Source organism: Eleutherodactylus coqui, chromosome 6, assembly GCF_035609145.1.
Source record: "Eleutherodactylus coqui strain aEleCoq1 chromosome 6, aEleCoq1.hap1, whole genome shotgun sequence".
NCBI classification, from domain to species: domain Eukaryota; kingdom Metazoa; phylum Chordata; class Amphibia; order Anura; family Eleutherodactylidae; genus Eleutherodactylus; species Eleutherodactylus coqui.
Genome location: NC_089842.1, coordinates 27,062,587 through 27,074,727, shown reverse-complemented (window position 1 = coordinate 27,074,727; position 12,141 = coordinate 27,062,587). Strand labels below are relative to the sequence as shown.

Here is a 12,141-nt window from a genome sequence, read left to right as displayed (position 1 = left end):
CCATAGATTTGGCAGATGTAGCAGCAGGGAATTCTTTTAAGTAGCGGGGGTGAAGGATACATCTGCCGCATGCGGCAGATGTGTTCTTCATGCCCGCGGGGGTCACAGAAGCGGCGGAGAGGTAAGTTTTTTTAAATTCTTTTTTTGTTTTGCACTAAAATGTTTCTTTTTCATGGAAGGGCTTATATGTAAAGGCCTTCCCTGGAAAAGAATACAGGGGACCGGCAGAGCATTGTTTTCAATGGAGCCGCCGGCAGCAGCCGCGGCTCCATTGACAACAAGCACGCCGGCAGCCCATTGCTTTCAATGGAGCCGGCTGTATTGCCGGCTCCATTGAATTCAATGGGCTAACATCGTTCTTCTCTGCCACAGCTGTTACAGCTATGGCAACAAGATCTGTTTACACCCAGGACCACGACGGTAACAAGAGGACATCCGCTACGATTAGAGGAAAGTAGGTTTCATCACCAACATAGAAGGGGATTCTTTACTGTAAGAGCAGTTAGACTGTGGAACTCTCTGCCTGAGGAAGTGGTGATGGCAAAATCCATAGAGGAGTTTAAAAGGGGACTTGATGTCTTTCTGGAGAAGAAGGACATTATAGGATATAAATCTTAGGTTAATTGTCAATCCGGGTATATAGGAAGGTAGGAACTATTAGGGGTTGATCCAGGGAACAGTCTGATTGCCATTAGGGAGTCGGGAAGGAATTTTTTCCCCAAAAAGGGCTAATTGGCTTCTGGCCTTGGGGTTTTTTGCCTTCCCCAGGATCAACACAGGAGGATAGACAGGCTGGACTAGATGGACATTGTCTTCATTCAGCATTACAAACTATGTTACTATGTTACTATGTTACTATATGGCAGAGGAGAACGATCTTTATGCTGACATATTTTTATTTTTACACATTTTAGGATGATTTTCAGGTAAGGGCTTATATTTTTAAGACCTTCCCGAAAATTCATCCTGAGATCGCCAGCAGCCCATTGCTTTCAATGGAGCCAGCTGTATTGCCGGCTCCATTGAATTCAATGGTCAGTGCTCGTTTAATCGAGACGAGTACCGCGTGGTGCTCGTCTCGAGTAACGAGCATCTCGAGCACCCTAATACTCGAACGAGCATCAAGCTCGGACGAGTATGCTCGCTCATCTCTAGTTCTCACTCATTTAGCTCTGATTTTGTAACCATATAACTCTTTTTAAGACATGATGGCTTCCTCTGTGTTCTTCCCTTAGGATGGCAGGTAACAACGGTTCCAATAAATCATAGAAATCAAGTTATTAGAAATGCACTTTTGTTTTTCATGTTGCCGTTTTTTTTTAATTATTACTATTTCTGCTTATGCAGCTATCTGTATCATAAATAAATCCATCCACACAGTCAGTATGAGGGTTTACACATCTTTATTGGACATCCAGTAATTACAGAACCACAAAGTAATGTTAGATCTTCTCTTTACTTAAAGCTGCAGTATCCATAGACTAGGCTTGTTCTTTGGGGCGGGGGGAGGGGGGGGGGGGGGTCATTGCTGGTACCAGCAACTATTAGCTGAACTTAATGTTACAATGGGTTTTCAGTTCACGCAACAGCACCACCACAGGGGGAATGAAGCATTACACAGTTATCTAGAAATCAATGGGATGTCTGAGGACAATAGTCGTACTGAGTCCTCCAAAGAGAGAACCACCTTTTATAGCCGCTCTTCACTCCTGATAGTAGGTGAGAGTCTTAAATGAGGGACCCCTCATCTAGTATGACTTAGTTTTAGGGTGATTACATTTACTCAGTTTTATACATGCGTAGTTATACGTTTGAGAAAGGATATATCCCTCGTTACAGACACATCCTGGTCTTGGGGGGGCTTTACACGTTAGAGGGAGATCTGGCCATTCACACGTTGGTTGGCAGCCATTTGCCTGAGGGTCAAAGTACTTATTGGGACCACATTTGGCTTCGCAATATTCAGGTTCGACACAGTTTACAGATTCCCCAGATGTTCCGGTCTGAGCGTAGAGTCCTTTGTTACACCGGCACCCGGGTTTCATATTTGAGTCACAATTTTGTGTGTAATCTACAGTCGCACACGTTAAGTCACAGTCTGTAACCCACGCAGCGGAACTGTTCGAAGGACAATTAAGATCTGTGGAAATAGAGACACAATTTAGTTACGGAGCCTTATATTGGATCACACTGTGTGCCGTATCTTCTGTGCCCTCCATACAGGGTACAGTATTACAATGTAAAACACCATATACAGAGATGGCCACCTGGAAGAGCTTCTAACATGGTGATACTTGAGCAGCAGGTCACAGAAAAAATCCCAGCAATGCCTGGAGAGCTGAGCTTGGCGGACTACCTTTGAGCCTTACATTCCAGAAGAGAGGGCTATCATTCCAGGTCCATCTACAAAGTAGCAGTCCAAACTCCTCCCATCACAAAGTTATGCTATGCCTAAGGACCCCCAGCCAAACCCAGCCAGACCAAATCCCCACCTAGCACCACTTCACAAAAGCCAAAATCAACAAGATGATGAACAAGAGCAAAGAAGAATATGTCAGCGACTGTAGGATTATATATACATTCCTCCACACACAGGTCTCTGTTCACATATGGGGCTGTGCTCTGCCAACAAATGACTATTTTTTTATGCCCACATAAAAGATCAAAGCAACTGACAAATTAGCTTTTGGTAGTTCGCTGGCTGATTAGGGACATATTTACATGAATTGGGCAAATGAACGTGCAGGCAAATGTTTGTACCCGATCATGACTTATAACCTGCATTTATTGATGTTAGTGTAGGGACTCCCAAGGTAACGAGGACCCTTGACGCGGGTTGTGAGCTTGTGTATTTTGGCAAAAATATTAACCAATACCTTGTATTTAGCGATATTTATCAGTAGCACGCAGTGTGGCTTTGAACACGGGGGAAGCCTAGGAAGCCACTATGGTTCACCTATGGGGTGCAGGGCAGCCCACTGGATTAAAGCATGGCATCATTAATAGGTTGTAAGCCTGCATGGTGCACTACATGTACCATATGGCCTGCTACCCTATATATGCTTTTTTACGCAAGAAAAGCCACCCCCTCAATATAAGTAAGGTGTATGAGTGGTTGTCCATCAGTACCTTGCAAATGTGCGATTGCTCCTCTATATAGCAGTTTGGCCGTCTGCATGTTGAGGGATGTGGTTGCAGTGTCCCAGAGTTGGGCACTACAAAATATATACATGTGTCTAATCATATTTAAAGTGTATATGTACCTTTAAAAGTAAATGTTTATTTATTACTGATCCTTTATTCTACCAGACAACCTGCAGCCTCTCTCTGATTGGCTGTCAGGGGCATTTTTTTGATTGGGTATTTCACCACCCTGCAACACGTCTGTGATTGGCGGAGGAATTCCAGTCAGAGTAATTTTAAGTGTGCGTACGCTGGCATATGGGATGAGTGAGAGAGGGGAGTGTGAGGAGAGGACATAAAGAGTAGAGAAGGAAAGAAAGAGCTTAGTGCAGCAAGAAGGCAGAAGTGCGAGTACTAACAAAAGACAAGAAACAGAATTAGAGCACAGATGTGGTTCCTGTACTCATATATAAAGTCATCTACCTCAGGAAATGTATGACTATATTGAAGACGGCTCTCAAAAGAAATAAACTGTTGTTTTAGTTTCCCGCCCATTCCTGCCTCCTGGAATCCCTTCTTCCCACAGCAACCTCTGCACTACCACACTGGGACCATCTTCCAGGGGAAGGAGTATCCCCCAACTTTTATTTTATACATTTTATTTTATTTTTGCCCCAGCGGGTTGGGGGTTGATGGGGGGGGGGGGAGCCGTGAAAGGCTGGCCTCATGAACTGATTGATTTGTTACCATCATCCCCTACTCTATCAAGAGTAGCATATCATTTAAAGTCTTAAGCCAGTTTATTCTGTCGGCCGCTGTCGTTCTGTGGAGAATAGTAGAGCCACCGCTATTACCATCCCCATGCTGGCATGCCACATAATGTTTTTACCTGCCCACTTATATCAGTAAGTATACGGCCACTTTCTGTTATTACTCTTGCTTTTACAGAGAACCGAGAGTCATTCTGTGAGGTGAGGAGCAGCGAGTCGGAGGTCACTTTGGCCCCCCTCCCCTTGCATTCACTGCCAACGGGCCATTGCTCAAAGAATGACGACTCTTGTGTCCAAAAGCCAATAAACGCTTGTTTTTAGCCCTGCTAAAAACCAAGCAACTCTGAGAAGTGAGCAATGTTCTTGCTCAGTGCCCTGCCGGGGGCTGCTTGTATGCGGGGTGACGTTTGCCCAAATTTGCTGTTTCCAGAGATAATCGCGCCATCTAAAGGTACTTTAATCTGTCACCTGTCTAACGCACCAAAAACAAATATATGTTGGTGTTCGGTAGGGTTGCCACCTTTATCACGAAAAAATACCGGCCATGGTAAAAAGGGGCCTGTCTTGCGGTCGTGGCTTTTCACAGCATTTTCCACTTCTATGTCCCCTGGATCTCGTCCAGTGGTTGTGCGCATGTGCAGCATCCAGGCCAGCATGTTCTCATGAGTAGATGACGTTTAGTGTGATTCATACTAATCGTCATCTACTCGCGAGAACACGCTGCAGTCTGCAGACGCTCGCATCGCATACAATCTACATGCAGGCGCGTGTCACATCCCCCAGAGTGGCCCCAACATTAATAGTGACATCTCACAGTGACCCCTGTAGTAATAGTGACATTCCCCAGCGGCCCCAGCATTAATAGTGACCTCCCACAGGTTCCCCCCTGTAGTAATCGTGACATCCCACAGTGACCTCTGTAGTAATGGTGTCGCCCACGGGGTTGAAGAATGCATCTGCCACATGAATGACAGGCGAGAGCTGCCTGTGATTGGCTGAGCGCCTCAGCCAATCAGTAGTAGCTTTTTCAGCTGGAGAGATTTTAATTCCCCGCCTGCTGAAAGAACTTCAGTGCAGAGCCCGGGACAGCGGAGACAGGACGCGGCTGAGCCCCAGCAGCTGAAGAAAGGGGAGTATGATTTTTTTTATTTTTTACACCAGTTTGGGTTGTTTTTCAGGGAAGGGCTTATATTTAAAGCCCTTTCCTGAAAAACAATTAAGGGGTACCGGCAGCTGGATCCTCTACTGCAGCTGTCATCTGTGACAGCTGCGGTAGGGAATTCTTTATTCCCCACGGGGATGAAGAAAACATCTGCCAAATGTGGCAGATGGGTTGTTCATCCCCGTGGGGGCCACGGCAGCCTGACCAAAATACCGGCCTGTAATAGGGCCAGTAAAAGAAAAAATACCGGCACCGGCCTGGTGGAAAAAATACTGGCCAGGCCGGTGAATTACCGGCCAGGCAACCCTACTGTTTGGGCAGGTAACAGGAAGCCGCATAAGGTATTTCTCATACTAACCCGCTTCCTGGTTCCCACGGTGCACACCTGTACAGTTTGCGCTGGCTGAAAATATGACTCTATTCAGAATCCCATAGACTTTTTTTAGAACAGCACATATACAGGACTCTGAGTAATGAATTAAAGGGGTTGTCCCGTGCCGAAACGGGTTTTTTTTTTTTTCAACCCCCCCCCCCCCCGCCCCCCGTTCGGCGCGAGACAACCCCGATGCAGGGGTTAAAAAAGAACACCGGAGAGTGCTTACCTGAATCCCCGCGCTCCGGTGACTTCTTGCTTACCTGCTGAAGATGGCCGCCGGGATCCTCTCCCTCGGTGGACCGCAGGGCTTCTGTGCGGTCCATTGCCGATTCCAGCCTCCTGATTGGCTGGAATCGGCACGTGACGGGGCGGAGCTACACGGAGCTACACGGAGCCCCATTCAGAAAAGAAGAAGACCCGGACTGCGCAAGCGCGGCTAATTTGGCCATTAGACAGCGAAAATTAGTCGGCTCCATGGAAACGAGGACGCCAGCAACGGAGCAGGTAAGTGAAAAACTTCTTATAACTTCTGTATGGCTCATAATTAATGCACAATGTACATTACAAAGTGCATTAATATGGCCATACAGAAGTGTATAGACCCACTTGCTGCCGCGGGACAACCCCTTTAAGTAATTTACATCTGCCATCTTGTTTTTTGTTGTGGCTATGTGCATATTTCTGGGAAAGGGATGCTTTTTTATGCTGGATTGCTGAGCTGGGCAGACTACCTTTGTGCCTTACAATCCAGAAGAGGGCGCTATCATTCCAGGCCCACCTACAAAGAAGCAGTTCAAACTCCTCCCATCACAAAGCTATGCTGTGCCTAAGGACCCCAAGCCAAACCCAGCTAGACCAAATCCCCATCTAGCACCACCTCACAAAAGCCAAAATCAACAAGACGATGAACAAGAACCAAGAAAATATATCAGTGACTGTAGGATTATATGTACATTCCTCCACACACCGGCCTCTGTTCACATATGGGGTTGTGCTCTGCCAACAAATGACTATTTTTTTATGCTCAGTCGGTCACCAAACTCCCCATAGAACCTTCTCTAGGTGACCGAATAACAGCTTTATAAATGCCGTAGTCTACTTACCATACTGTACAATGTATAAATAATACCGCCATGCAGTGACCGAATAACAACTCTATGCATACAGTAACTTGGGGCTGTGGAAGCTGGTCAACTGGGCCAAAAAGAGTATGTGCTCTTTTTCATTTTCTCACCTGCCCAAGCTCATATTTTTTTTGTTTTTCTCAAATAACCCCTTTAATGATATTATTATAACTAATATCGCTATACAGTCACCAAACAACAGCTCCATACATGCCATAATCTAGTGACCATAGTGTACCATGCTTAATAAAACTGCCATACAGTGAGTATTCATAGTGGACATAAGCCTTCAGTGGCGCCCCATTCAGACAGCTGATCAGTGCTGTATGACCGCACAGGTGGCAGAGTACAATCGGCCTCTTTAGTGCCCGTAGGCACTGATGCCCCGGTATTTAGTCAGCACTAGATGGAGGGGAACCATTAGACAATTATACATACTTGGTGGAGTCAATTGTTGACTGGATCTGTCAATCTGCTGCTGCAGGACTGAAGGAGAAGGAGGGAGAGATCACATTACTAGAAACAGTCATTTATTTTGCAAAAACATTTTCATGATCAGAAATGTCACTTTTCTATGGAAAACCTGAAGATAACAATGGATCTGTTTAATCTCTGAAAACACCTAAAAAACCAAACCCTCCGCTTCCAGGGACAAAAAAGTGAGGATGGTTTATTTATATTACATGGTGTCCTCCTTTATTCCCATACAGCTCCTGGGCCCTACTTTGGTGATCTAAGATGACCACTGCATGCTGCTTTCTGATTGGCCAGTGCTCCTCACATGAGCAGCACTAGCCAATCAGAGCAGTGTGTAGTGTCTTAGACTACCAATGCACTGTGTATATTGGGTAAACTGAACAGGAATAAAAGAGGGTACCAGGCGATATAACCCCTGTCCTCCTGTTCCAGGACAACATTTCATCACAGGACCAGAGGGTCACTTTAAAGTGTGTTCCTTAAAGGGGATGTGCAAGATTGAAAATGGAGGTCTGCGTTTTTTTCCCAAATTTCTTTTCTCAAACCAGGGCTGCTATTGTCCATGGGCTATGTACGGCATTACATCCCAGCCACAATCACATCCATGGGGATGAGCTGCTGTATCAGGCACAGCCCATGGACAAAAAGTGTTGTTTTTTTTTGGAAAATAGGTAGATAACTCCTTTAAACCCTACCTGTAAATATGTATCATGCAGTCATGGAGAGTGTATGGAGTGGGCTCAGGAGCCAAGTCCGCTCAAACCTGGTGGCTATCAGCTGTTTTTGACAGCTGCCAGCCACCAGTAACTGCTGCAGTCAGAGTTAACTGCTTAGATGCTGCAATCAAAACTGACTGCACATCTAAACAGTTAGTGGAAGGCGGAGAACACCTTCCTGCACCCAATCTGCAAAAACAGGCAAAAAACGCCCAAGGAAACTCCAGGACAAGCTCTAGAATCTGAAACAATAAAACAAGCAAGAGCTGCACAGGGTTCACTTACCTGCCACCAAGAAAAGTACGTTCCATCTTAAGAAGCCCATGATGTCTCCGGATAGGACAGCTGAGTTGGTCACGGTTGACTAGCAAATAACAAAATACAAAAAACATAAGCAACATTTCAACAGAAGTCGATGTAGCAGAGCTGAGTTTTAAAGGGACTGTATCACCAGAAAAGTTTTGTATTCATTAAAACCAAATATTTTCCATTTTTCTAATCTGCTTTTATTTTCTGATTGTAGATTTTTATATTCTGTTGCCTATATATGACTATCGGGGCGGCCATCTATCCTGAGCTGCATAACAGTGTTTAGTCCCTATTGTAAGCAATAAAGCATTGAGTCCTGCAATATATTATCTTAATGATCCTATCTGCTATGGTTCAAGTCCCCTTCAGGGAGATAAAAAGTGTAAAAAAAATATAAATATAGCATAAGACCAAAAGAACTTAATTGAACAAAAAAAACATTTTTGTGCATTTTCCTCTATTCCTATTAAACTTTTTTTTTTTTTAAATCCCATATATTTAGTATCATCGTGTCCATAATGACTGTACAATAATTTGAACACACTATTTATCCTGCATAGCAAAAACCATAAACAAAACCCATAAAACACAGAGGCAAAATGCTTATTTTGTTAATTTTGCCACCCCAATAAAACTGATCAATAAAGCCGTGTGTCCCTTAAAAGCACACAAAAATCAAGCCGTCACAGAGCTTCATTCATGGAAAACTAAAAAGTAATAAAACTTTGAATGTATCATTATTAGAGATGAGCGAACGTACTCGTCCGAGCTTGATGCTCGGGCGAATATTAGGGTGTTCGGTATGTTCGTTATTCGTAACGAACACCACACGATGTTCGGGTTACTTTAACTTTCTTCCCTGAGAAATCTTTTCTATATGCGCTCAATGGGGCCGGCGGCAGCAGCGCCAACCCCATTGAGAACATATAGAAGACAAATCCTTCTTCTCTGCCACAGCTGTAACAGCTGTGACAGAGAAGAACGATGTTTGCCCATTGAATTCAATGGAACCGGCAATACAGCCGACTCCACTGAATGCAATGGGCTGCCGGCGATCGCGGGATGAATTGTCGGAAAGGGGTTAAATATATAAGCCCTTTCCTGCAATTCATCCAGAAATGTGTAAAAATAAAAAATATATATATACTCACCTGGTGCCGACAGACGGAGTTCAGCGCGGCAGGCTGCAGTTCTCCTGAACTGCTCTGAACAGCTGTGAGTAGTATTCAGCAGCCGGGGATTTAAAATCCCCGCCTGCTGAATAAGATGCCTCTGAATGGTCACAGCCTGACCAATCAGAGGCAGCCCTCACTCACCCATTCATGAATTCATGAATGGGTGTGAGTGAGGGCTGGCCTCTGATTGGTCAGGCTGTGACCATTCAGAGGCATCTTATTCAGCAGGCGGGGATTTTAAATCCCCGGCTGCTGAATACTATTCACAGCTGTTCAGAGCAGTTCAGGAGAACTGCAGCCTGCCGCGCTGAACTCCGTCTGTCGGCACCAGGTGAGTATATATATATTTTTTATTTTTACACATTTCTGGATGAATTGCAGGAAAGGGCTTATATATTTAACCCCTTTCCGACAATTCATCCCGCGATCGCCGGCAGCCCATTGCATTCAGTGGAGTCGGCTGTATTGACGGCTCCATTGAATTCAATGGGCTAACATCGTTCTTCTCTGCCACAGCTGTTACAGCTGTGGCAGAGGAGAACTTGCTGTGTCGTTCCCATCATTTTCTTGAATTGCCAAGATTTTCACACATGAAAACCTTAGCGAGCATCGGCGAAATACAAAAATGTTCCGGTCGCCCATTGACTTCAATGGGGTTCGTTATTCGAAACGAACACCCGAACATCGCGGGAAGTTCGTTTCGAATAACGTGAACCCGAACATTTTGGTGTTCGCTCATCTTTAATCATTATAAAAATAATATTAATTTCCAAAAAAAAGTGTTTTTATTGTGCAAAAACATAAAAAAAATCATATTTTTGGTATTGTTGTAATCGTATCGACCCAAAGAAAGATTTTATGATGTCATTTAGGCTGGATTCAGATGAACGTATATCGTCTCGGTTTTCACGCCCAGCCGATATACGTCGTCTCTCTCTGCAGGGGGGGGGGGAGCTCCCGCCCCCTCTCTGCCTCCTCTCCGCCCCTCTGCACTATTTGCAATGGGGAGAGGCAGGACAGGGGCGTGTCCAATTCTCATCACTTAGCCCCTCCCTCGCCCCATCTCCTTTCATTGCAAATAGTGCAGAGGGATGGAGATGGGGTGGAGAGGAGGCAAAGAGGGGGCGGGAGCTCAGTTCCCGCTCCTGGCTCTTCCATCCTCCCCCCCTGCAGATGACAATGACGTATATCGTCTCGGCGTGAAAACCGAGCCGATATACGTTCGTGTGAATCCACCTTTATGCTGTATGATCAAGGGCTTATTCACATAAGCGTATATCGGCTGGTGTTTTCACATCCAGCCGATATATGATACCATGTGATGCACAATCTAAGCATATATGCCGTTTGGCGGGTGTAGACAGCTTTGCTCAGCTAAGCAGTCTCACCCTTCCCTCCCTTTTACCTTCCCCCAGTTGGCTCACCTCCTCTTTCTTCTCCTCCTACTGTTTGCAATAAGAGTGGGTGGGACCAGGGTGGGGCTAACCTCCCACCCTTTGTCAGCAGCCAGCAATGTGAGGGGTGGAAGTTAGCTTCACCCCATCCCGCCACCTCCCATTGCAAACAGCAGCAAGGGGTATTAACTCCTATGGCTGCTGTCATAGGCTCCCATAGGTGCTAATGGCAGCTTCCGTAGTCCAGCCAGGAAGATGGCTTCCTTCCCGGCGTACAAGCGCCTGGCCTGGCGCTTTTACGCCGGTGGAATACGCCTGTGTGATATGATGCATTGGAATACAATGTATCACATGGTAGCGTATATCAGCTGGCGGTAAAAACACCAGTCGATATATGCTCGTGTGAATATTGAATAAGCCCTAACACTTTAAAAAAAATGGCACAATTGATAGTTTTTTTCTGTCTGCCCTCCTCTCTAAAAAAATAAAAAAACATTACATTTACCCAAAAATTGTACTCAATAAAAACTAAAGTTCACCACGACACATACAAGTCCTCATACAGCTATGTCAACAGAAATAAAAAATATATAGACTGTGGCTGAAAGTTTAAAAAGAAAATAAAAATCACCAAAAAGTCTTAAAAAGATGTTTAACACAGAAACTTGATTTGCATAATAGGTCATGTTCTGATGACACATCCCCTTTAAAGGAGTCTTCTGTCATTTTTAACATTGATGGCATTGGGGGGATGAGGTGTGAGTAAAACAAACAAAAAAAAAAATACTCACCTCCCTCTGTGCGCTGCTTCCCTGTGGCTATTGGCCACCACTTCAGTCCTCTGTTTGCATTGGCTGCAGCTGTCATGTGGCTTGTTTACCCATGTGATGGCTGCAGCCAATAGAAAGCCTGCAGGAACAGCACAAGTGATGTCTTGTAAACCTGCCTCGGAGCTGGCGGGATGACGTCACCTGTCAGATGCCTCAGCGCTGAGCTGCCTAAATGGCGGTCTGACGCCGCAATGAGTATATTTCTTTTACATAGTTTTGGGCATGTGGAGCTCAAAACTATATAAAATAAATGATTTAAAACCCCTTTAAATTTTGGGGCGATATTAAGATGACTGAAATAAGATAATGAAATAGTCTGAAGTCATCTGGAAAAATTACAGATAAAGCAATGCAGTCACCAGAAGTGTTACCAAATTACAAACTTATCTGCTCCATCTGCACACACTGAAGCCAGTGAAGAAGAATAGTATAACAGGATAGCTTTACCTGCCAGTCGGGTTCTGGAACAGTTGTGTGTGATTCTCAGCTGCTGGCCCTATATTTATAGCAGCCTTTTCTGGTTGGATATTTGCATATTTAGTTATTACCTCTAAGGATTAAATATGCAAATATGATTAGTTTGTCATCTTGTTCAGCACATCAAGTTCTTTACGCCATATTGGAGGATCTAGTTATGATGACATCACCTGTTCTTTCCACGCAATATTTTGAATACTGAATAGGT

General features: G+C 44.8%; 1 protein-coding gene across 1 annotated transcript; it reads right to left on the bottom strand.

The window, feature by feature from the left end:
- Nucleotides 1-1,386: 1,386 nt before the first annotated feature.
- Nucleotides 1,387-11,925, bottom strand: LOC136572023 (inducible metalloproteinase inhibitor protein-like). The gene is made up of 4 exons (XM_066572643.1): nucleotides 11,904-11,925; nucleotides 8,034-8,112; nucleotides 6,994-7,041; nucleotides 1,387-2,140 (listed from the first exon to the last, which is right to left on the bottom strand). The coding sequence occupies exons 2-4, from the start codon at nucleotides 8,071-8,073 to the stop codon at nucleotides 1,749-1,751; spliced, it is 480 nt and encodes a 159-aa protein (XP_066428740.1). The 5' UTR covers nucleotides 8,074-8,112; nucleotides 11,904-11,925; the 3' UTR covers nucleotides 1,387-1,748.
- Between the last annotated feature and the right edge of the window lie 216 nt (nucleotides 11,926-12,141).

Coding starts and splice junctions, on each gene's coding strand:
- LOC136572023 (XM_066572643.1), bottom strand. CDS start 8,073: ATGGGCTTCTTAAGATGGAACGTACTTTTCTTGGTGGCAG. Junction 7,042..8,033: donor CGTACTTTTCTTGGTGGCAG/GTAAGTGAACCC, acceptor CTTCTCCTTCAG/TCCTGCAGCAGCAGATTGAC. Junction 2,141..6,993: donor TCAACAATTGACTCCACCAA/GTATGTATAATT, acceptor CTATTTCCACAG/ATCTTAATTGTCCTTCGAAC.